General features: G+C 37.9%; 1 protein-coding gene across 17 annotated transcripts in view; it reads right to left on the bottom strand.

Moving 5' to 3' along the window:
• ACTN2 (actinin alpha 2) overlaps positions 1–26,930 on the bottom strand; it is a 71,658-nt gene that overhangs the window by 22,113 nt on the left and 22,615 nt on the right. For 8 of the 17 annotated variants that reach the window (XM_074896808.1, XM_074896798.1, XM_074896801.1 and 5 more), the window contains exons 2-11: positions 22,502–22,616; positions 21,084–21,203; positions 14,922–15,008; positions 13,787–13,874; positions 11,653–11,731; positions 8,095–8,176; positions 5,879–5,964; positions 3,109–3,201; positions 1,885–2,115; positions 585–732 (exon numbers count right to left, since the gene is read on the bottom strand). In XM_074896808.1, the coding sequence (XP_074752909.1) occupies positions 585–732; positions 1,885–2,115; positions 3,109–3,201; positions 5,879–5,964; positions 8,095–8,176; positions 11,653–11,731; positions 13,787–13,874; positions 14,922–15,008; positions 21,084–21,203; positions 22,502–22,616 (1,129 nt within the window). Of the gene's footprint in view, positions 1–584; positions 733–1,884; positions 2,116–3,108; positions 3,202–4,672; positions 4,759–5,878; positions 5,965–8,094; positions 8,177–9,924; positions 10,004–11,652; positions 11,732–13,786; positions 13,875–14,921; positions 15,009–21,083; positions 21,204–22,501; positions 22,617–26,930 lie in introns of those variants that run through there. The other 9 variants (XM_074896799.1, XM_074896803.1, XM_074896806.1 and 6 more) reach the window with 6 other exon arrangements.

Here is a 26,930-nt window from a genome sequence, read left to right as displayed (position 1 = left end):
AGGATGACAGAGCAAATCTGTATTTAATGATCCCCAACAAAACTGTATGCCAGTGTATGCTCCTATAGCTGTTACAGCTACATGTAATGTACAGTTACCACTAAAAAACAGAACTATAAATGGGGTGTAATCCAGGGTATGGAGCAAAGCAGAAGTGAGTCCGTTATCATGTAGTTTATGTGGATTATTCAAAACACCATGATGACCAAATGATCATCCACTCAGAATAACTCTGCTAATAATTTCACACTTGATGAGTGGTGTCACTGCATTCCTGGTTGGATTGCTGGTGTACAAATACATAGGAATGCATTAGCAGTAATGGCCTCTACTCAAATGCTGAATATTCCCATTAAGTTTGACTCACTACCTCAAGAGTATGATTTTTACAGTTACAATTCATTAGGAAGATGCCTATCTATAAGTAAGCATCATGACTATAGTCAACAAAACCTGCAATTTTATCTGTTATTATTTCAGGTTTCAAAAACTGTCCAAACTATTTACGCTGTCAAATATTCAGCACTGACAGTTTAACCTTGAACGTTAAGACATCAAAAATGTTAAAAGCCATCTCTGCTCACCATATGCCCACTGTTCATGAGTGGAAGCCTTCTGCCTGAATTTCTCAGCCAAGTGTTCAAGTCTTTCCAGTCTTCGTATTTCATTCAGTAGCCACTCTTCATAGCCTTTCTCAGCTTGTTCAAGTCTCTGCCAAGCGCCGGCAATATCCTGTGAAGAGAATACATGGGAAAGAGAGAATGAAACTATAATCTCTTTTTATCTAAATTTGCAGATTTCTGACTGACTCACAATTTTGCTCCAAAAAGAGAAGTTTTTATGTCCAGTTTTTGTAAAACCACAGAATAATAGAAAATGTTGTCAAGCAGCTCAGGAAGTCTTGTAGTCCAGACATCTGCTCCTAACAGCGTGCCCTATTCAGGTGGGTACATGAAAGGAACCCCTATACATATGGTTTCCAAGCAGAGCTATACATTTGGTGTCTTAGTGATATATTGCTTTTACCTCCCATTTCACAATATGCATGTTCTCTTATGACATACCCATATTTTATCAAAATAAAAGTGCTTTGCTCTCAGAAGCTGACAATAGCAAACTTATTAGTGTCAAGAGGATTTGGTGCGTATTTTATCTGGAATACAAACTCATTTCACTTTCTGTGGTGCACAGAATTTTGTGAACTTCCTCGGAAACTCAAAGACACTAGTAGGAAACTGAAGTGACAGGGCCTTGATTTTCTGCTTATGGAGAGTGGACAATGGCCCTTTTCAGACAGTGCAATTGCGTGATTATCAAATCTGAGCAACCAAAACACAGTGATAGGACAGAATACAGAAACAGATTTGCTATATACCACAGAAAATATTTTGACCCACAGTCAATTCACAATACTTATCAGCAGATGAGAATTCTTGGTACTGACTATGCTTCACAGACACAAGAAAAAACAAACTTTAATTTTAAAAAGTAGAAAAAAGCCGAAACATACATTGAGCAATGTCTGTTTATGTAAGGCTGATGACCAAAATGTGAGTGAAGCTATGTGAGTTTTGCTTAAATAAACAGTATTTGGCCTCACTGACAGAGAAGTATTGGTAACACTCCCATAGGAAGCTCTGCATCATCTCAGATCTCAAGACAATTTGCTCTTGAGGAAAGCCTTCAAAGAGGCAGGAGCATGCTTAAGAGAAAGCAAGATTCTAGAATGAAAGGGAATGTGTAAAACAAGTGGTTTGATATTGATGAAGTGCAACAAACTGAAGTTTCTGAGGATGACTTAAAATGTCATTTCAATCCTTCATGTTGAAATTTTTGTGAGAACGTTGATAAAAAGAACGGAAAATTTATGCCTCCTTTACTTACTGAAACCATTTTTCCCTCTGATGGCATGAAAGCTGGCCGATTGCTGATTCTCAGTTTTGTCTGCAGGGTGTTGAAATTGATCTCCAGCTGACATTTCTCTTGTACTTTGGGAGGTTTGTGTTTGCGGCGGTAGTCCCGGAAATCCTCTAATTTCTTCTGCATAGCCTGCATCGTTTTTTCTGGGGTCCTGTTTTCCAGCCAAGGAATTGTCCGGCGAATCCATTCTAAAAGCTTTCAAACCAACACAAACAATTGAAATAAAGGCAATGGAAAGGCAACTAAAAAAAAATCATAATAAATGCAGAAATCCTAATCAAGTTTGCTCCATTTTAATATTATTGACTTCAGTTGGTATCATTGCCTTAACGGCAAGTAAGCACAAGATTTTCAAAGCTGAACAAAACTTTTTTTAACTAATTTGCCCATATATTCTAGGTATTTCTAGAAATACCCTGATTTTCGGAAAGATGAACACACATGAAAGGTGTCTCTAACTAATTACTCAGAACCTGAGTTACCCAAAATCACTTGCCACTTTTAAAAGTATTGGTCTTTACATTTCAAGTAGTCATAGTTATGAGATCAGGACAGACACCAGGCAAGTAACTCAGGTCCTATAAAAATCTTCACTCAGAAGTCCATTAGTGCCAATGTAGCACTATGTCTATGCGTCTATGATCTCAGTATGTTTTTGCCGGTTATGCATTAAAGGGAGCTCTCACTTGCACACTACATCTGTAGTCCTGATTCAAACGATTTGCCATTTACCAAGAAAGGACAGGAGGAGCACAATGTGCTCCCTTCTTCATTCATTTGCTGCCTGTGTTCACAGGTGCACTGTGAACACCCTGACAGACCCTGTCCAAGGGGCTTGCCTGGAGTGACAGCATCCTCTGTGCTCCACATGTGGTCAAGATTGGCTATCTTTGGAAATTACAGGGACAGCAAGCCTGGTTTTGGGGCAGACTGATGACAATCCTCAAAACACCCTTTCTGGCACACTAAGGAGACTGAGTGACTGGCTGGAGGCCACAGAGGAAGTGTGTGGCAAAGGAGTCACCTGAACCTTGATATCTTGGGCAACTGAACTTTGTACCCTACCACCGTGAGATCTACCTTCGTAACGTCTTCACTTTGCTATCTTGCAGACAGCACATGAATCTTTCAGCTTTCAGTATTTCATGAATGTAATTATCACCATGTTACAAATACAGCTGTCTTTACCTCACTTGCTAGTCTCTCATACTCTTCCATTAACCTCTCATTTTCCTGATTCACAGCAAGCACCTTACAGATCCGGTTAGCTGCGGTTTCAGCCTGTAAAACACAGCAAATAAACAGGATATATTAATGAACACATTCTGAGAAAGGTACCGGCTTAGAGAAAGAGAATGTGGCTGCTGCAAATAAAAATCACATTGTTTTATAGGTGTTGATTTGTGCTCCTAGGTTACTTAGATATGTATTTACCTTCCTTCTGTAGTCACAGATTCCAATGGCCTGGATAAGGCACAGAGCAGCACAGAAGTCACCTTATTGTACAATGAAGCCTTATTATACAAGGCGGAATTTCACACTGTCATTATAGTTGTCTAAGAAGTCTTTTATTTTCAGATGAGTTAGGCCATTCTTAAAGTTATCCTATTAGGTTAATTTTTTTTAAATCACACCAAAAAAGTATTAGATTTGTTAGCCACACTGGAAAGACACCCCATATGATTCAGGAGTCCCACACCATTCTATATTTGCAAATCATATGTACATACACTCTTGAGAATATATGCAGCTCAGCCACTGACAGCAAACCTTTTCGTGCCACCCGCCAATTTTATTGTGAAGACACTGTGTAGCTCTGCCATATTTAAGATTTACATTAATAATTTGACATAAGACCTCTATACTTGCATAAATATGATTCTGGAGTATCAGATAAATATCTATGTAGACTCCTGTGTTATAGAGTATGTGGAATCCCCCTTTTGCCTGAATAGCAATCCTTCATACCCAGAAGCAAGAGGGCACAACAGCATAGCTGTGCTCTGGTAAGGTGTAGGAGGCCTACAAGACAGGAAGGGAAATCAAATCCTGAGGATGAAGGAAAAATATCAACTATTTTAAGGGTTCTTTATTATCTTTTTTTCACATAAGTTGGGTTATGTCCATTTGTAGTCTAGAAATGTATGAAGCAGAACAGTGGCAGAACAGCTACATCTGTAAATGAGAATCCCATCCTGTATGATCTGCTGCTGATGTTCTTGCCTTTTATACTAGTACTTTAATCTACAAATAATTCCATTGGCTTCAGTGGGAACCAGGCACAAAGACAGTGTTGGATGTCTTCTGTGCCTTTCTGCATCTTTAGGCATCTTTGAAATCTAGCCCTAAACTACTACTCAGCATGAGTAAGTCTAGAATAGTCTCAGTCTTCAAAAGTCAAACATTCTTTTATGCAGCAAACACAGAAGATGATGATGTAGCAAGAAACAACAACTCTATTTCACAATATCTTCAAATACAGTTTTTCTGAGATAGTCTTTATAATCACCAAATAAAGACCCAAAATTAGAAATAGGAATGTCCATTGGAATTAAAGAAGTTCAACTTGTTACACAACATTTAACTAAAACAGGTTCAAGTGTTGGTTAAAAACAAGTATTAGTGCTCAGGTAATACTCACATTTGTTAATAAACCCCACAAAATACTAAATTAGTTGGTTTTATTAAACTAGTGGAAATGTGAAACAACCAATCATAAACACAGCAACCTGAAGGGACAGTTGATTAATACCTGCTCTGCTCCAGCAAAAGCATGGTAGAAGCAGGACACATATGTCATGATAGCTCTCTCATCAGGTTTGGGAGTGTTCACAATATCTACAAGAGGGGGGTGGAAATATTAACACAAAACAAAAAAAAAGTATCAAAGAGTAGAAAACAGGATGGATAAATAAAAGCACAACATATTGTCCTGATTTATTCCTTGTCCGTAGCTCTGTATTCTAGAAACTCTAGAAAGCTGTAATAAATTTAGTGTTAGACTCATGGATGCTGACAGAATAAAACGTACACTAGAAATTCAAGAAAAGCTCTTACAATGAGGTGGAATGTTTTAATAATCTTGATCCTGCGGTATTGCTACAGGAGGCGTGACTTTCATTTTACCAGGACTATCTGCTTAAGAACTGGCAGGCATATGTCTGGTGACTTAGAATATGGTGGGGTTTTTTTCCAAGACAGACTATATTTTGATCTGGTGAGATGTCCTCTGAAAGTGGCAGGTGGATTAGTTATAAACTTAGCATTATATATCAGTATTCTTTATACTACTAATACCTGAAGTATGTCCAACTCTGAACCGCCTTGCTTTTTTAAATTTTCCTTCTTTTCATTAGGACATGATTCCAGAGCTCTTCTGAGATGTTTGCGTATGTTTCTGTGTCTGTTTTGCATAGTAGCAACGTTTTATGTTGCTGTTCGTACTTACCATTAAGCATTTAACATTTTAAAAACAATCCGGAAGGCATAAGAGAAGGGTTTATTTTCTGAGCATCTGTTATGATGATTTTGACATCTGTGGCAGGAATAATATCCAGCAGGGAGAAAAAAGATGGCATTCTGTTACTGAAATTGTTTTTTCACTATGAGCTTATTTTTATCTTGCATTTTTAAAGGTGCTTCAAATGAATGCACACAATTTCAATTAAAGAGAATAATGTCCTCTAGCCCATTCAGTAACCAGCTCTCAAAAACCTACTGGATATTATTAGACTAATAGATGAGACAGGAAGGTTTGTTTCTATGGAACAAATGGATAGACTACTACGGGCTCTACTGAGATAGTGGCTCAGAGAGAAAATGAGGCAACAGGAAATGAGCTCAGCTCTAAGACGCTCTCCTAGTAACTAGTGGGGAAAAGATCAGAAGAGGAAAAATTGCTGAGAGGAACAAGACAGAAGGTGAAGGATGAGATCTGATCCATCTTCTACAATCTCACCTTCTGAGCACCAGCAAATGCATGGTAGTAACAGGAAACATAAGTCATAATGGCTCTTTCATCAGGTCTGGCACTGTTTACTACATCTGTGTAGAGAGAAGAGGATTAACTGCTCAGAAATTCTCACAAGGTACTTCCATGAGATTATGCTGGTGATGTCACCTCAGTGCTGTAAGAATTCAAAATAAATACACCATTATCCAGGCTGCATCTGTTTACTGACAGGTGTGCAAAGCTACCTGATCTTTAGGAATCAGTAAATGGAAAAGATATAACTCTCCCTGGAACTGCAAAATATCTGAAGGTTGAGAATGTATGGAAGGCTATTGCTACCTTCTGGTTTGTGGAAACTTCCAAGCAGATGGCATGGCTGGCAGATCTACTGGGTTCAGCTTCATGGCCACTCCAAAGCAACTTCATCTAAATCACTAGAATTATTCCAGAGTTAATTGCAGCCACTGACAGTCACAAAATAGGAGTGAGTACAGTGTATATTAGCACAGGGTCCCTGTGACTGACAGGGTATTGACATATATTGGAAACCTATAGAACTCCTGCAGTCCAGAAGTACATTTTGTACTAAAAAAAGCTTGGAGAGAAACAGTTTTGCAAGTCTGTCTTTTTAGTTAATAGCTTAGATCACAAAAGAGTTTGGCTTGTCTGGCTGATAGCTTGGTCCCTGTTATGGCAGGAAAGAGTAAAAGTATAGAGGGGGTGCAGTCAAGATATGGGTACATGGGTTAAAATGGACCTTTTCAATACTTAACAGAGAAAGGCAGAAAAATGCGAGTTTACACCAATTATGGCTGAGTGATGAATAATGCTAGTGGAAGCTGCAAGGATTCCTGCCAGTATAAGGAGTAAGAAGATGTTGCTGTGAAAAGACCTGGGAATGAGGTGACAATTTCTAATATTAATAGTGAGAATTCTAAGTTCAGGACCAATATATTTACTGATTTTGCATCTACTTCACATAGTTGTGAACAAAACTTTGCAAAGTTTCCACTGAGAACACAGTGGAACTAAAGAGAGAAAAAAGTGATGGTAAATACTTGGAGGGTGTTAGAAGAAGCATGATTTCATTTCCCTCTCCCCTGTGAAGAAGGAGAATAGTAAGAGAAGGGTTAGAATTTGCAGAAAATCTGGTAAAAGAAAAACGTTTCTTATATTGTCTGTGAAGAAAAAAATTAGGAAAGGAGAATGACAGTAGGAGGTGTTCAATGGTAAAGAGGTAGCACTGTTTATTCCTTGCACAGTATTCTGGAGTAAAATAATTTAAGTGGTGCTTGAAAGGGGAATTGCAATTCAAGAAATGAAAACAATTGGGTTTGGAGCATGAAGGTGAAACCAAGAAGCCTCTTCAATGAAGAGGTTACAACCTGGATTTTCCACATCATCCCGTATTGGCCTAACTTTCCTACCTATGACTTCAAGGGCAGCAGACACAGTGAGTTTGAGTGCTCTGAATAATTCCTGTGTTATCATTGCTTTACTGGCAAGCCACCAGAGCAGAGTCTGCATACTTGGAAAGGAATGCTCTGAACTAGTGTAAGCAAATTCCAGTATTTTGGCACCATTTTTTCCCGGAGTACAAAGTTTGGCTATCTTGAAGAAATTCAGGAAACTTTAATAAATATTTCCTTGTTAATTGTCAACAAACTCTATGGGAGAAACCAAAAATGAAACTGTTTGTTAAAACTATCACTGCAAATGGTTTTACAATTAAAATAAACAAAAAAATGCTTCCCTCAACCTAGCTCTCTTTCATAGGAGGCATGCTGTTAGTGTATTTTGAAAGTTCTGCACTTCTATTTTTGGCCCTCACACTTAAACATTTTAAAAAGTGAATATACTTTAAGCTGCTAACAGTTGTATTTACCTTTATTAGACTTAGATTTTAATTTCTTAAAGGCAAGGATTATCTTTTGATCCTGCATTTTACCTCATTTACAACAGTGGGGCCATGTGCTGAGGTTAGGGCCCAAAATACTATAATAAATACAAACAATAACAAACAATAAGGAATGCAGCCAAAAGAGAGTGAAATTATCCAATGCATGGGGAACAAGAAGGAAAACATTGTCTGAAAACAAAGCAGGTTGCTCCATATGATTCACATGGAAGGAATGTTGAAAATTTGCTACGTACACAACAAAATTAGTTTTACTGTCTCCTGCTTGTGAGTAATACGAACTTCAGTAAGATATAACTCTTACCTTCTGCATCCAACATCTTAGGGATATCCAAATGCTTTTCAGCAATTTCCATGGCAAGGTTGATATTTCCTATGGGGTCATCCTGCATTAAAGAAGAAAATACAACTAGTCAAAGATAGAATTTTTTCCTTGAAGCAAGACTACGGTAGGTACACTAAAACTTATTCTGTTTTTCCAAACTGTAAACTGGAGTCAAAACTATTGTTCTTCAAAAAGCAAAGTCTGATACATGAACTTTTTGTCTATCTACTGCTATACTTTCAAAAGAAAACAGTAATAAGCTGCTACGTACCACTAGAACTCTGCCGCAAATATATTCTGGAGGGGAACATAGATAACATATGCCGTGTACACTCATACTTCTGAGCTAATTCTGAATGAAGTACAGCAGTAATACATATAGTCAAGGCCGCTGGTCCAGTAGGCTATACTAGACTGTTCATCGCAGAGTTAGTTCTGCATGTTTTTATACCTACTATACATTATATTATAGTGATATGAATTCTACTGAGTTCTCTGTTGGTCAGGTGCACGCATGTGAAGAAGCAAGCACAAACAGAACAGTTCTCTAGACAGAGAGAAAGTTCCCAGCTTTGGCTTGGACAGACAAATTTGTAATGCCTCTATAAATTAAATCTTAGAGCTGTGGAAATTCAAGAACTTCTTCGGGTTTTTAGATTTTGTTGTTGTTGTTGTTTTTGAAAGAAAGAGAAAGGAAGCAGTGAGTACAGTTCAGATAAACAGCACACATTTCATGTCTTACACTACAGACGGCTACTGCTGACAATGGAAGAGTGTGTCAGATTAGGACTGCTTTTAAGGCAGACTTCTTGTATCAGCTTGAAGAGAAAACACCCTATGTGAAATGGCAGTTCATGTCATTAATGTTATTATTATTTTCATGTATTCACAAACTGCTAAATGATCATAGCTACTCTGAACAATGCCATTGTCTACAGAGAGAGGTTGGGAAAATAGGACACAGAAGAGCCAAGTTAGAGATGCTGGAGGACACTGAAAATATGTTAACAGAACCAAGTCAGAGATGCTAGAGAATGCTGAAAAAAATGTTAACAGATTTTCTGTAAGGAATTTTGAGGGCTTCCATTTGAATACCCTATAAAGGGTCCTAGTCACAAGGCTTCTTTTGTTATTTTGAAATGAACTTAGTAAGATTACTTACCATGGAATCACAACAATTATTTAATTTACACAGAAGTCCGTTCCTCATGCACATCCATATGCCACGTATTATAAGCAGTAGTGCTCATGACATGTCTTTCTATAGGCATATCATACTGCGTAGCCTTTCCTTTAAAAGATGCACGTTCAATAAAACGTGTTATGAAGAAGAGTTTACGTTTCAAAACCCAACAATTTGGGTATAAAAATTAAAAGTGTCTAATCATAAGTTCTCATTCAATCATCATTTAGCAGTTTTGTGCATCATTGTCATTAAGGGGAACTTAAAAGGCGGACAATATTTAAAAACCACCAACTTATTTTTGCCATTACACAAGACATCATGTGTAATACATTTACTAAATGTGTATACAAAAACTCTTACTGAAATTAAATGGGACAAAAATATACTAAGTCTAAGTGAGACCTATTGACTAGGTTAAAACAGTTTGCTTATGGATGAGTGATGAGCACCTCCTGTTTGTGTGCTTGGTATAAGTCCATGAGTAAATAGTACTCCACTGGTAAAGGATTTGTTTAAAATCACAGCAACTTCTGAGTAATTGGAGGAGATCTCCATCACTCGTCCTTTTAAACAAAACTACAAGCCATAGTAACTAACAATCTCTGATACAGCTAAAGAAATACCTCATCTAACTTGTTATAGTCAAGAAGATCAGGCCTGTGTCTATGGATAAGGGCGCTGAAAGCAAGGCCATCTTTCCAGCTACAAGTTCACACAAAACGCATTGGTGAGAAAAGGAAAAGGCAGCATGCAGAGATAAGAAACCAAGAAACAAGACACCAAGACAGCTGTTAATGTAACCAAAATGAGCAGTCAATCAAACACAGCCAGGTCAGAAAAGCAAGATCTATTTTAGGACTTTTCTGCATGTGCTTTACGTGCCACAGCTCAGCCTCAGTTTGAAACCTGACCTGTTCTTATTTTGGAAACATCCAAGAGGGAAATAGTAATGTTGAAGTAGATCTGCTTATGTTCTATTCCCTTTCCTCAGTATTCATATGTAGGATAGTTATACTGTGAAGTTTTTTAGTGCTGTGTACCACTTTTCGAAGCACAAATTCAATCAAACTAACTTCTGTTTGTGCCATGCTTAAGCACATGTACACAGAGCCAGGTATCTTAGTCATTCCATGACTCTCTTTATCCATAGAAAATGTTGCATATAGAATTAGACAACATGCTGGTGTTAATGGCTACTGTTTTGCCTGTTGGTTCAGATCTGCAGTTGTTTTAACAACTGCCTAAATTAAAATCTTATGTGTTTAGGAATAAGGTAATTTAATTTTCATCACTACACATCTTGGGGATAAATTTAACATATATATAAAGTAGACTAAGTTTCCAAATAATTGCATTTCATTCATTTTTTCCCTCATCAAAAGCCTTCTGATAACAGTTGATTCCACCAGTAAAATCAATTTGCAATGGAAGGGCATGCAATAAAAAAAAGTCTACAATTTACCAGTCTCTCTCATCAATGAAAACTTACACTCAACAAATTAAAATCATGATTAAGTTTTCTATTCTACTGGTGTTTACATGACACCTCAAGATGCATTCATTCCAGAGAGCAGAAAATTGTTTATATGTATTGAGAGCTAACGTGAAACAACAACTTTCCACTTTCTTTCTAGGTTTTATTCTTCAGTAATGATACCTCAAAATTCTGACATTATTACATGCTCCTCACTCCTCCTCTCAAACCAAAGTGGCTGGTATCTTTTAGAAAACATGCATTTTACCATGAGTAGCACATGGTAGATAAAATAGTTTTGTAATCCCCATGAGGTACTACCCAAGGAAGTTAGGATAACGTTTTGTTTCCACTTGTCTGCAAGTTTAAGTAGAAGTATAACCTAAGAATTGGTGAATATTTTCTATGTAAAACTAGTAATTTATTGTGTACTCCTGATTACCAAGGGTAGTGTTTGTTCTATGAATTTTACGATTAATCCTCATCTCATTGTTTACTGCTCTACAATCTACAGTCACGTACACCAGATACAAAACAGGATGGGCTGTACAATACTACCAGTGGTGAATGGAGAATTCCAATGTATTTGATCTAACATATGTATTGGGCAGCGTAAAAGACTTCAGCAACTGCCTGGCAGCTGAGGACCAGATTATTTGCAATTAAACACTGAAGTCATTGTAATGAGAAGGAAAGAAGAACACAGTACAGTTGTGAGGTCCTTTCCTCCATGTTACTGTTTTTTTTGGAGGGACCTTAGAAAGCCAGATAGAATTAGTATGCACTCCTCAGCTTGTCTTTTAGAAAACACGCTAAGCAAACCAGAAGTGAGTCAAATCACTGCAGAACAGCATGCTGTACCACCCAGACTGATGACCTTATTTAGCTTGGAGTAGTCAATAAGATCAGGTCGGTGTCTGTGGATAAGTGCACATAATCCAAGGCCATCTTTCCAGCTTTACAACAAAAAATAGAATGGAAAAAAATTAGTTAATAAATTCATGGCATTTCACAGTTTGATCCTTGCTCAAGGCTTAAAATCAAGCAGGAACTCTCCTGTCAAATCCTGACACTTATGTTCTGTCAACTCATCCCTCTGAGCTTTTCTGTTACTGTACTCTTTTTCCTGTAGTACATACACAGTTAAGGACTCCATAATACTCTCTAGGCAGTGTACACTATGTGCCACAGTCCCTCATTTCAGTTGCTTAACTTATGCAGTGGTCCAGCATAGCTCAGAGTACACATTCATCAATGAAAGTGCATAATCTCCTATTACACTTACAGCATGTTTGCAGAACAATAAAAAAACAAACCCGCAATTATTTGAATTTGCTGAAGCAATTGGCTTTTACTGTGTCAGTTATTTCAGACAATTTTAATGGCACAACCATGTTGTGCTCACAGAAGTAAGAAGTCATAAATCAGCTTAGTTTACTTAAATCACTTTACACATATGACAGCTTCAATCTGAACTCTTACATTTCAGTGTAACTTCAGGCCCACTACCTTTCAAGGGAAGAATAAGCAATGAATGGAGCTACAAATAACATCTATTTGGCAAGATTATGAGAGGTTCCTTTCAGCAAGAAGAGAGTATTCTGAAAGATATTTTATGTAAACACTTTATGCAATCACTGGGACTGTGGGTTTGAAGTCTTATCCTGTGTAGTAATTGTGTGATACTAAACATGTTAAGACTGTTAGAACCCCTGTCACTGAGATGTCTGGGTAGATCCTTCAAATAACAGAACCATCTCCAATAAAAATGTAATGCAGTTAAGCGGATTATACATACACTGTGTAATATAAAATCATCCAGAAGGTAAAACTGAATCAAAATGAGCACGAAATTAACAAAAATATTTTTTTCCAAAAGGTATAGGCTAAAATGGACTGGACAGCCTATTGTAAAGTAGTTCTGTAAAGAGCCAAATAACCCAAACATTAATCAAGATTCTTCCATTCAAGATGTTTTCCCCATACCATACATCAGACCAGCATATGTATGTATGCACACTAAGATTCGGATAACTGCAACTTATGGTATACCCTGCATCCATATAAAGCTCTACTGATATATACCTCTATATATTCAAGGAAAATAACAGGTAACTAATTTCAGATCTCTTAAAGGTAATACAGGGACTGTAAGTCAGACAAATTCTTTTTACCTGAGGATGCATGTGTGAACCATATCTTCCCTATCTCTATGTGTTCTTTAGGTGCTGCACATTAAGAATTAATTCAAAACACCTAAACACTGTAATACAGAGCTCTTGTTGTAAGTACTATAAAGGTGTCAGGGAAGGCAAAATCACAGGGTTAAACAGTGCAAATGACAAGTCATATAGTTTAACATGGTGGGTCACTGGCAGAGCTACAGGAACTAGCCCAGAGAAATCCCCAAACCAGGCACCCTGCACAGGGCCTGGAACTCCCTTTCTAGCTCTTAATGAAAACACAGAACCACAAAGCTGCACCTTCACTAAATTTTTCAACTTAGGAAATTAACCTGATTCTGTTAATGAACATGTTTGAAGTGCTGCTGTTGTGTACTGAGTGCATTTTGGCTCCTTGTTTATAGCTAGGTTACAAAACAGTAAAGACTGATTCATCATAATGAGATATTTGCATGCTCAACACATTGGTATTTTTGCCAGGAACAGTCTATACCTACAGTGGCTCTCATTTGAAAGCCGTCATTTGACAAGTCACTGCGCTGCAGTATTCAGATATTCCCATATACTGAGAACCTCTAATAACATAATATGGTCATTCAGTACCTAATAGGGATTTTTTTTTCTTTTAAATAGTAACTATGGAAGCCATTGGTAAATAATGCCAAAGGCTAACCAAAATAAGACTGAAGACAGAGCATGAGAATTTGAAAAAGTCTAGTTAACAGTGAAGAGTGAAATTCTGACAAATCTATACCTGCACAATGGTGGGAAAAAATTGACCTACAATTTTTTAGACTGCTTCTACCCCTTGAAATAATGGAAGTTTACCTAAGATGGAAGTTCTGAATGTTCACATTTCTGTAAGGAGCAGTTTTTCTTTGACACCACAGCAGCAGCCCTTCTTTGGCAGAGGTCTCTGTAAAAGACACCAGGGAGTAAAAAAAGGGAAAATGTAAGAAGTGCTCAAGTAATTAATTTCTTGTCATCTTAAATGTGGTCAGCCACCTGAAACTGGTTGGCATAAGCTAACATCTAATCCTAAAATATACTCATACATATGGAGTAATGAGGCTCCATTAGGATATAGAGGTCAGCTCAACTGGAACAACTCAGACTAGAGTCTCAGCCCACACAATAATACTGGTATATTAGAAGTTTAAGAAATTATATTGGTTGAACAGCAGAATATATATTTGGAGAAAAATAACCAATACAGAAATAATGGATCTAGACATAAAAGATTGTGCTGGTGTCTACATGAAATATGCTTGTAGTCTCAGTCCATTTGCTTATGGGGAGGTATAAGTGCTGAAGAAATACCTTCATCATCTGAACCCTATGGGCATCTGAATGCCGAAGTAAAGGACAGAAAAGATCAAATAGGCCATTAGGTCCGTATTTCACGTCCCACAGATTATGGACAGGACACCATGCAGAGCTTGAATGGACTCCACTTCTGTTGAAAATCAAGATTAGTTCCTAGAATTCTAGACTTTTCAGAGCACACGTACTTTTTGGAGTCAGTTACCAAGGGAAAGTTAAGAAAAGTCTCAAGCAGTGGGGGGAAAAAGTGATAGAAAGAAGAGTGATATAATCAGATAATATGTGCAAAGAATGTGAGAAATGGGCAGGACTAAAAAAGTATGTTGGAAATAGGACCACAGGGTACAGCAGAGTTTCAGGACACCAAAGCTCAGAAACACACGCATGTTTCTATCTCTATAACTGACAGACATGCTCAGAACCTCTGCATTTAGAAAGCTAGGTCAGGGTCTCTGTCAGGATAAGGAGAGCAACTACTTTTTTTCCTCCAGGAATTGATTTTGTCACTAGGTAGGGAACTTGCAGTATCATTTTCTGTGAAAATTCATTTTTAAACCACTTATCTCACTTGTGAACAATTCACATTAAAATGTCTTTAAATGAATTGCCTAATTATTTAACATAGTTACATTACTATTACCTTCCACGGAAATATCCTGAATAGCAAAGCGAAGGATGATAGTCCAGATCATACCCAGAGTCATTTTCACATTGCCATCAACAATTTCTAAGGTGAAAAAACCAGACAGCAGTAGTTAGTATTTAGAATTTCTTTGCCATTTTGTCTTATTTTAATAAAATATTTATATAAATAATACATTGTGTGTAATAAATTTGATATATTTCTACCATAATTCTTTATGTACACAGACTTCATCTGGGTTCATTTTTCAGCAAACCCATGCTTGTGCTACCCTGGCAGTAGGACTGAAGATTACTGAGGTTAAGGTCACTTTGGCCCTTCCATGCTAAAAGACTTCTCTCCAGGTACTTGTAACTGTCTCAAATCTTTACCTTTTAGGCTGATTTCTTTAGATGGAGCCTGAGGAGAAATACTTATTTACAATTTGAACAATATCAGCCTTACTGTTTTCAAATACAAAGGAACTGAAAAAAATATCTTACCCCAAATTTTAAGAAACTACAGAAGATTAACAATATTATTTTTTAATAAAATGGTACTCAGAAGTTCTTCTATACTATTTAGTCCTTTCTGAGAGTTTTACCTATAGGTCCAGCAAAGACCAGATATGAAGAACAGCTCAAGAGACACAGCAACCTCCTGAGACTAAGCTACACAGCTCCCTGCCAGGCCATTCAGCAACATGGTCACAAGGTTGTAATGTCTTACACCTCTGATGCCTATGCACATTTATGCATCTTTAGTATAAAATGGGACTTTTTACCTCTGGGGTTTCAATTGTTTCAAGACTGCTTGAGTCTACTTAAAACACAGGGCGCTAGGAAGGCGCTTTCTCCAACACATACAAGGGAGTCCCTTCCACAAGCCAAGTCAGAATCCAGTGGTTCTACATTGTAATATGAACGGTGATACCACTTAAATTTCTCAACACCAAAAAATGTACTGCCAGACCACCTAAGTGGGGTGATATGTTAAATCAACCCGAAAGTATGGCAAGAGACTCAGAAGAACATAGTGAGACTATAAGGAGGGTCCAGCACTGGAAGGGCAGGAGGTGGGACAGTGGAGCGGGCAGACTCCCTTTTCAGTCACATCACACCAAAAGAGCAGTGGAGCAAGGAAAGCACCAGCTGCTCCCCTACTTGAAAGTCACTGCCAGCCTTCCTCAAAAAGTGGAGCAGCTGTGGCTGCCTGGGGGCCCACTGGTGTTCTAGGGAAGGAGCAGAAGGAACTTGCAGCAAAAGGAATTTCCTCAATTTAATGTAAAATGCCACTAGAGGTGCCAGCAGAAAATGCAGCCACTCCACCACTTAAGAGTTGCCTCAATCCAGGGACAACTTTTACAGAAGAAAACAGCTGCCAACTCCAAGACTTGAGATACATGGTAAATTGCATTAGTATGTGACAAGCTGTCATTTGAACCTATGTTCACAAATGTGGTAGGACATATGTCACCCATCACTAATCTATACTACTTTAATAGTGTGATAATCCAAGTTTATATATGAATGGCTATTTTTCCGCTTTCCCCTTTGGGTTCTACATTAACTTTCCAGACTCTTACCTCACTTTGCCTGCCTTTCATGCATTACTACTCTTATTGGCCCCAAAAGACCTCAAGTCTCTTCGAATCTCAAAACTAAATTCTTCCAGCCAAAAAGACCAAATGGCATCTAGGGCATGTAGCTAATTCGCTCTCCTCCCTCCTCCTCGCTGAAGTATTTATTTGTATTTTGATCAGATGTCTGATAAGTATATACAGTAAAAAAGACTTTCTTCAAATGTAAAATAAACGAATTTCAATACTCAGGAGGCCTTGCTGATTGTCAGGCAATCAATTCATGGATTTGCATAATCACTACATAGTTGTTTTGATCTACATAGTCGTATGTACACACAGAATGAAAGCGCAAGAGAGGGAATTTTCTATGTTGTGCCTCAGGAGAGTTTTCAAGTGATTTGCCAGCTTTGGTTTCTCATTATCTACTACTAGCATAACACACAAAAAGACATATATAAAAGACAAGGAAAAATACATAAACAGAAGTAAAACAAAGGTGCTAGAATGTTAAAAAGTATCAGTGATGAAAAAAATACTGATTCATTCCTAGCATTTTCCTCTACAGGTCAAGAGAAGAATTCATTCTTCTCTTCACAGTGCCTGTTTGCTCTGGGAGAATATAGTTCCTACACCTCATGTACACAAAGCCACAACTTTCTGGAGAAAAAGGTCTTGCTGATCTATGAGGACAGGAAAGAAGAGAAAGGGAAACAATAAACACTGTTTAGGAAAAAAGCTAAGCAAAGCAGTGTGGCAAGTTCTCAAAGGTTTTAGTTTTTTGGTTTTTTTTTTTTATTCTGCTTCAGCTTTATTTATTTATTTTTAATCCTAACCTTCTTGTAGCAGATTCACAGATCATTTGGTCTTTAATATTTTTCCCGCTTCCCAGAAAAGCAATATAGAACTGTTTCCTATTAACAGGATATTTATCTTTTGCAGGTCTCCGTATCTCAGTTCCTTTCATTCAAGATGCAAGTACCTTGCAGATTGAGTTATTGCACTTTTTTAAAACTTAAGGGAAAACTTCTAACTCCTGGACTGTGAATGGCTCATAAGGACTACTTTCATACTTTCACAGCTTTTGCTTCAGCTTCTCGACTCCCTAGTCTGATTTCATCACCAATGGAGAGAAAGAGTCTTCCACAAGGCAGATCAGAGTAGCTAAATTTGGCTTCTACTCAGCATCACAGTTAAAGGTGATCACCTCTCTCTTTCTGCTCCACAGACAGCCCAAGAAAGTCAGCCTCAGAAAAGTAAAGATGTCTTTAAAGAATATCCCTGGCCCCTTAAATATACTAAATTGAACTTTGTGCTGATGTCCCACAGGTATCACAGTTTAATCTTCATTTTGAGGCCACATTTTAAATGCCAGTTTGTCAGATCAGGCCTACATGATCTTTATCACTCAACATGTCAGATTAAAACATGATCCTCAGCAGATTTAGATACAAAACTTTCACGCTTTGGAAATTAAAAAGTATTCCAAGCATCCATGTAACTCAGAGAATGCTAAAACAGATGGGTGCAGACAAGCCCATGTGCCCCATGCTAGCACATAGGGGCAATGAGTTAAGGGGTTAAGGACTCTGATAACAATAGAAGCGTAAGAAGCCTGTGCTCTGCCTCCTTGCTGGCATTCATTCCATCTTCATACTACAATGACTGCCCAGTCAATAATGCTGAAAAATGCAACAAAAGAAAAAAAAAAGAGGTGAAGTGTGTTTTAAAACCAGATCAGATTGCTGATCCAGACTTCAGCATAGCTACAGGAACAGTTGTCAGCCCAAGTGATAGGGTAGGGCTGTGAAGTGTGGGAGCAAGTATGCAGGACAAGGGGGCACAGCACGTACTGGTGCCAGAGGTCCCACACTGTGAAACTATACCCAGTCAGATGTGATACTGCATTGCTGCATCAGCACAGCACTGTCCCTTAGATAACAAATCTAGTAAAGGGGATGTGGTAAACTTAACAGGGCACTAAGCACGTCTGGGCCTGACCTGGCTTTGTGTTCAGTCTGTTTAGAGTAGGAGTGGAAGGCACACAAATCTATGTGCTCCTGCCCACATGGTCGTAACCTAATGTGTGTTAGTAGCCATACTTGACATAGTGCAATGTCTTACAATGACAGATTCCTCTCTTCATCTAAGTTATGATTGTGGCAGTGGATTTTTCTCCTGTGCTTATATCCAAGAATTTAAAATGGTTTTTTTTAAGGCTAATGAATGAATTCTTGCTTCTAATCTCTCTATTTTACAGATTAAGAATTCCAGAAGAAGGAAATAAAAGCCTGCAGCACACCTTAATCTCCTGGTTTACTAACTATGGCCTGCTGTTACACGCGAGAAGAAATACTGAGTGCATGGACAGACATCACCTTGCAGCAGCTGGCTGAGAAACTGGAAGACGTTACTACCTCTTGCTACTGCCTCCTTCCCAGAGGGAACCACCTATTATTAACAGAGCATCTAAATTCATGGCAGTCACTGCCAAGGAGAACAGTAGGATTAGGTTAAGTGGTTTTAATGGCTGATGTGAGCTATTCCAGATGCTGTGCCTTCAGGTGACATAGAAAGTGCTCAAGCACTGCTCCCTAGTCTGAGTACCCTGGAAGTAATAAGCAGCAATAAGCAGGGGTAAAATAAGGGAGATAGGAGTGCATAGGGCTGGTCTGCTCCTTACAGGAGCAGATATGAGCTGATACATCTCAGTTTAAATACAGCCTTGCTTGAAGAACCTAGGTGTGAAAACATTAGTACATTGTGCAAACTGTGATCAGAGAGAATGACCACTCTGTCCCACAAGATACTCCATTTGCTACACTCTTGATTTTGGTCAGGAAGCCTCAGAGTGTCAGCATGACATGACAGAAACTACTATTCATTTGCTCCACACTCTATACTCTCAGTATTTCTGCATCGTCTATCAAACAGGCTTCTGTATTCTTAATTTTCATTTCCACACATAAATTGTCTCTTCAGTACCCTCTGCTGTCCATTCAATGCCATGTTGTTCTCAGAATAAGCTTAACTAGAGAGGTTTAGGACAGTGGCATATTTTTTCCATCCCACTTCATTTAACTGAGAAAAGGGCCCAGCTGTCCCTGACTGCCTGTACAACTGATAGAGGGAGCCAGGCACCCTTGAAATGTAGAGCTCTTCTGAGATGTGAAGTGCCTTCGGGAATTGCCCATTTCTCCCCACTGATGATATATTCCCCCAAAAATGTTGCTTACGTGGCATGGATTTGGACTCAGATGGCCCATGCAGTTCAGTCTCAAATGAATAAAGGGTCAGTTCAAACAAATGCTCTGCCCAAAAAACACTCATTTCTTGGGATTTTGGAGTTCCAGATCTAGAAACTGAACACACTTGGTGGACAATACTTGAGGAACCAAGCAGGCTAGGTTAAACCATTGTGGAATCAATGAACGCTGATAGATCTCTCCACTACTTCTACAGATGCTCCTATCCTACCTAATGAATCTTCCTGCTCCAGCCCTAGTTGCAGTAAGTTCCCTGAGATCAAGATTTGAAAGCCAGAATAAGGACATACATAAGCCTGGGGAAATCAGAAGACAGGAAGAGAAGGCTCATAAATCAACCTAAAAAGGCCTAGCAATATGAATAGAATATAGGTAGTGCTTCACACCATGATACTGAGGTTACAGCCAGACTTTTCCTCTAAGGACATGTTAGAGGCTGCCCCCAGAATGGACAGCACATCACTGAGGCTATGGAATCAAAAGTAGTTGGATATCATGCTAGCCACATCACTCCTTTGTATGGTAATGGCTATACAAAGCATTATGCAAATATCTCCACGGAGCAGCTACTTCTACACAGACCTTTGTCCTTCTTAAATAATTCATTGATCTCATAGTAGGCATAGGTTTACTTACAGTGAGAGCCTGCCTACTTTTGATCAGAGTTTATATCTACCAGCATTTAGCTAGCTAACTGCATGTTGTTATTTAATCACCTGAACAACAGAACAATAACAAAGTAATAACTTTAGTAAATAACATCCCACCCCACTTTCTTCATATGTTTAGTCTCTCTCCAGCTACCATAATTTCTTTTTATCACTCCCTTAACTCTACACCTGTATTTTAGAAACACAGCTGCCATTCCGTCAGTCTCATAAAAGGGGAATAGGTCCCAGCCACCTGATAGTGATGTCTGCCTTTATCTTGTTGGAATAATATCTCCCAAAGATAAAAAAAGATCCCAGATTGGATAAAGCATGCCCTAGAATCCAACCTGATTTCTAAAGAAGTTCCTTATTTTTAGTAATGTAAAAGAAAACCATAATGCTCTGAAAGAAATCATCATTATCTGAACACCCCCTGAAACACAGACAATTCAATTTAACCTTGAAGATAAACTAATCTTAGAGCCCATTTATAGCCCCATCTCTCTCTCCAGGTGTCCACAAATTTCCACCTCTTCTCCTTTCACAGATACAATTCATCAATAATATTAAGGGATTTTTCAGGCTTCCATATATGGAGAACAGCCTGTGCAATTTGGTCAAGACTTCTTTGCAATGTGAATGCCTAGGATCTATATAAGGTGCATTGTCAAGCTCTGTCACATACCTTCTGCACCAATTGACACAAGTTTCACTCCTTTGCTGGCGATATAATCCAGAGCTTTGTTGACGTTAGCAATTTTATGGAAGCGCATCTTCCCTCTGTCTGGTTTCGGTAGTCTTTCCCCTGTAGAATAACAGATTTAATGTGTTTATTGTTACATACACCTGACTACAGTTACATAAATGATTAGAACTCGAGTGAATATGCCTTGAACACTGTCTAAAAGTTAGCAGTTATTTTAACAGGTATTTTTCTGAAAGAATGTCAAATGGTTTTGAACAAAACCCTGAAGAGAAAATTCAAATGTTGAAACATCTGTTTTAGATCTTTCTGATATAGCAGTAAAACCAGAGTAAAATTTTTATGTTTGCCCTAAACATCTGGAGCATATGTGAGTGCTTCCTGCTATTCAACTTCTGGTTCATTGCTACTGTCTGTGTTAGAGTACCTGAATAATAAGGCATCAGGATGTTCTCAGAGCTCATCGCTCTTACCTGCCTGACTGCTAAGAGAGGCTGGACTCTATCCAGCAGATTAGCCATAGCATCTTTCCACAGCTGACCAAGAACTATGGCTTTTAACAACCTCATCCAGTACAGCAGAGCAGCTTATTTCAGAGCATAGGCTGATGTGTTTGAATGAGCTTATCTTTACAAATGATCACAAAGAAGAATAATTTCTGAAAATATGATTCTCCATTTCAGAAAGAGAAAGAAGAAGATATCTTCTTTCCCCACTAAAATCTCCAGTGAAAATGTAAACTGTCTTTTCCATAATGGCATCTTAAAAATCTTCTTGTCCTTTTTCACCTCTGTAATTTGAGTTACTACCTTCCCATTCAGGGTCATTCTGAGTGTGCCTTGGGAACTGCCCCTCTGAATAACACATAAAATGAGTGGCATAGTGAGTTTACAATTAGTCAAAAGGAGTTCTTGGATGTTCCACTCTTCTGAAAAATGAGACCTTTTACTTGTGGCTAAATATTGATCTAATTTTACTTTAGGCACTCACTTTTGAAAGCATTGGTCCATCCAATAAAGTCATTAAAAGCAAAGCAAAACTTTTAGTATAAAAGTGTAGTAAAACTAATTTGTAACCTAAGTGTAAAGGCTTTTTAATTGTTAGGGGCTAAGACCAGGTCCTTGTGGTTTGTCCAACAACACTGTGATGTCAGTGATATCCTGATACACTGTGATATCCTGGAACGTAAGTACAAAACAGAAGATTTTGGAGATAAGGAAAAATCAGAACTTTTTTTCCTCCCTTTTTTTTTACAGTGTGTTTCATCTCTCACTTTTCAGCCTACTCAGAGTTTGTGTTCACTATTTGGAATTGTTAAGAATTTTTGTTCTTTTAAGAGCGCTTCAGTTATGTTTCAGTTAGCATGCTGTAAATACATAGCAAACTTTATTTTAGCCAACCTGAGATAACTTCCAAGAGCAGCATCAGTTTGAGGCCATTTCTGAAGTCCTCCTCAATGTTCTCAATCTGCGTGCCTGCTTTCCTGAGGTGGGAATTGCACCAGGCTGTAAACGTCTGTAACAGTGATTAAAAAAACAAAACAAAACAAAACAAAACAACAACACCTTATCAACAAGGCATTTTCCAAAAGAACTGCTAAGCCATCTGAGTAAACACTGCATCTGAGATTTTCACTACTGCCTTAGAAATCTGGATATTCAGCTCCCATTAATTTTATACATGTCACTGAGTTCAAAATTCTTATCCCAAGTGTTCATGAAGATGCAAAGAACTGCTTGATTAGAAGCAATATTGTGCTAGACTCTGCTTATAAATACGTCCCAAAACACATAAAGGCAAAATTTCTCTAATAGTTATTTAACATTTTATGAGCACATAATTTTATGTTGGGATTTATCTGTTACACATTCTACCTGAAAAGAAAGATTGACATGGTACAAAGGAAGCTGTGTGACAGTAAAATGTAGGCAATACCAAGCAGAGAAGCAAAAATTTCTACTACCTGAATTCATGCCATGATAAACAGTTCTTATACAGATGATCTATGCAAGGGACAAGTAACATGGCAGGAAGTTATGAGAACACTCTCTGGGATAAAGTAACTGAAGAGAGACGTTATACAGCATGGATACCAGCAAAACTGCATCTGCTCCTACTTGTAACTACAATGAGAAACAGAATGCCTTTGAACAGGCTTTGAAAGTTTACAATAATTCAAGTGCAGAAGTTTCACATTCAGACCCTGCAGATATGGCCTGCCTTACCAAGGGTTTTATTTTTAAAGTGTATTATATAATTTTCAGAAAACTACCACAACTTCATCGAAGACAGAAATGCAGATACTTGTTTGCCAGACAAAAATGGTCACAAAAGGAACCACAAAAGCAATGGTCACAAAGCATTTCTCTCTCCATGGAGAATAACCAAGTCTGCTTTTAGCCACAGAGATTAAAAGCAGAACTCCATTGATCTACAGAGGTCATATGCACATTACCTTTAGTATGAATGAAATCAAAACATGGGCTACTATAAAATCTAGTAGTTAAAACTAGTCTGTTTTCAAATATCCATTACTTCTCAGCCTTCTGACAAATTCTTCTCACTTTTCAGTGTCTGTTAAGATATATAAAGCAAGTTTGTACTTACTTGGTATTTCACCAGGTATTTAACTCTAGGTATATCATAAGGCCATATATTCTGATAAGTTAGACTTCAGCTACTTAAAACTGTCAAATATTTGAATCCCCCTTTTCTGGAATTTCAAATTACCATAGTTTTAAAAACATTTAATGTAAATAGCTTAAAAAATAAAATCTATCCTAAATCTCACTTGTCAATATGAAATTTCCTTTGGCCTTCTTTCTTCTTGCCTTTTTTTTTTTTTTTAGAGTATTTAATTTCTGATATTTCAGAAACAGAATAAGAAAGGCCAGTAGATGAAGGCAAAAACTTTCCCTGGAGCTGAATCTTGTAAATTCTAGACAGATTTCATACCTTAAGAAGATATGTATTGAATTTTCAAAAAAGGTCTACTCTTAAAAATGCAACTTTGTGTTAAAGAATACCATTTTGATTGTTGTTGGGTTTGACTCAGTTTACATGAAGAATTTATGTTCAGCTTGCTGGGCTCTTTTCTTAGAGCTCCTACAGTGACAAGGAGCAGCTTGCTAAACTTTAGTTTTATCAGCTTCTCCCATCCAATTGAAAGGAAGAAACAAGAAGTGCTATGGATGTGGGGGAGCTGTGCAGTGAAACCTCTAATTCTAGATACCCAGAGAAATGAGGACAAAGAAGACAGTATTGGAAGTGGTTCTGGGCAGGGGTCCTGTTGACCTGCAGAGGATGAGTTGCATGTAGAGGCATAAGAAAATCGTTCTGTGTGCATATGGATATAAGTATGGCTGCAACTGAAAACTCTGCGAGTACATCTATTTTAATAGAGGGATGTTAGCTTGAGAAGCAGTCATTCAGGAAGGTAAAACTTTCCTCATTGTAAGGTAACTAGCTTTACTGAGCTCATGGGAGACCTAAGACCAGAGTGTATCAAGCATCACAACAGAGATACTAGGCACCTCTACCCCCAGGGCTCAACATGATGAAGTCTTAGGATGGTATTTGGTTTGTGTCATTATAGGGTTAGGATCTAGTTGTAAGACTGATTTGTGTGCCTCAAGCAGTATCTTGTTCTAGTGATAGGTATCTAAAAAGGCTTAGCACCACCTTAAGTCATTTGCAAATACTAAAAATTATAACAAGCACCCTTGGAAGGAACAACATTATAGTGATACAGAAAAAACAGCTGAAAGCACTCAAGGGTAAATGCACACAAACTTTGTGTGGCAATTTAGCAACAAATATTAGAAAGCTGAACCAATAAATGAATGAGCCTTTCATGAATTAAGTTTAAGTGATGGACACGTGCTTATCTGCAGATGCTATTGCAGTTTGTAGAATTGTTCCAAGCACACCATGCTAAACTCTGAGCGGAATTTGGAGGAAAACCCCAGTTGTTTCTATCTCTGCTTTTAGACACTTATGGCAAATGTTCTGACCTTGTATCACTCAAGTAAATCAGTTTTCCCTATTTTTCATTTAATTAAGAGTTTAATGGCAACAACCCCACCAGTCAAGCAGTCTTAAAATACCAATCTGATTCTTACTTCTCACTTAGTTTCTTAAAGAATAAATGAAACCTGACACTTCTTAGCTGCTATATGCATATATAATTGTGACTATATATTTTATTTATATATAAAAGCAAATTAGAACTTTGTCCACCACTGATCTCACTGCGGTCTTCTACTTGGCCTCTAGAACAGCTGATTCAACTTATTGGATGCCACACTGATAGACACAAAATATGAATTTTAGCCAGAGATCCCAAAGTTTTCAAATAATTTAAATAGCTTCTCTTCAAAACAGACATTTTAATGACACTGAATTTGCTGAGAGACAAACCCTCTTCTCAATCTTGTTCATTTTATGAAGACACCAAGCAGCCAATGTTGCTACGATATAAACAAGGAAAAGACACTGCTACTGCTGAGTCAAGCTGTTTTCAGTAGTTTGATGACAATCACTGGTTTTATGGGCTGCCTTTTTATATCTGTAGGTTATTTAAGACTCTTTACAGTAGTATGGGTGTTTACCATTGACACTGTAGCATTCTGAAGGATAAACTTGGAATTACCTATAAAGCCTCCATTTATGAGATAACAAGTTCTGCCGAAGCACTCTACTGTGCGTGAATTCTTTATTTAGACTATCCATATCTAGACAGTTTAGATTATCTTCTCTATCTAGAATAAGAGATTTAGATCTTTTAATAAACTACTGTTTCTCAGAGCTTTCTGTTTTACCAGTGCACCAGGTCATGAAAGGGTGCTATCCACTTATGACAGTTGTTTTGTGCCTCATGGAAAATGTTGCTGCAGTACATTACAGCAGACTCTCGGCATATGGCTTCATAGCCTGGTGCCTTCTGAACTGGCTTATTTTCCTAGGACTAAACATGGCGATAAGAATGCTACTTAAGGAAGTCTTTACTATGTTTCAGTGATGCAATCCATAAGTGACTGTATTAAAGCTACTACAAAACTTGCGAATTTTAACAGTTTCCACAATCCATATTTTATTTAACCCCCATCCCTCTATTCTTATTGCGATACCACTTGTTCTCACTGCTTTGGCTTTAACTAACAGTTCTATTCATAGTTATTAAGAAACAATTCAAAGCACGTTTAAGTCCTGGAGATCAAGATACAGCCAGCATATAGTACCCTGCAAATTTTAATCCACTAGGATTTAAAAGCTATTAAATGACTTAGACAAAGCAAATTCCTTTTTCTGCTGAGCTGTACAGCACATTTCAGAGTATCAGATTGCCCAGAGGAACAAGACAAGACTGAAGGCACCAAGCTGAATACCAGGAAGGATACAAATAAGTGCCTAGAAAGCTAGACATTTCTTTCTGGAATTTATTTACCAGAGGTGGCTCTACAAATTTTAAAAATAAGTAAATCAAAATTTCTTCTTTCCAAAGTTGTTACTACAAAAGAAACTTTGCTGACATCCTTAGAGGACAGACCACAGAAGAGGGGATGCAGAGCAGGAAGCCAAACAATCTGCAGTCTCACAGGTAAATGTTCTCTTAATGCACTATTAATTGTCTGTTGCTGTCACAGGTCTATTTTGGAAAAGCTAACTCCAGAAAAGAAAGTGCAGTTCATGTTCTATGCTCACTTAGTCTTACTGTGAAGACTGCCAATAGCATGTTCTCCATAATTTGGACTCTTAGATCTGTGATGGCAAAGTGTGTACCTGAGGAAAAAAAAACCAAACAAACAAACCCTTACCTGATAATTTACC

Source organism: Athene noctua, chromosome 1, assembly GCF_965140245.1.
Source record: "Athene noctua chromosome 1, bAthNoc1.hap1.1, whole genome shotgun sequence".
NCBI classification, from domain to species: Eukaryota; Metazoa; Chordata; class Aves; order Strigiformes; family Strigidae; genus Athene; species Athene noctua.
This window is presented reverse-complemented; position numbering and strand designations above follow the sequence as displayed.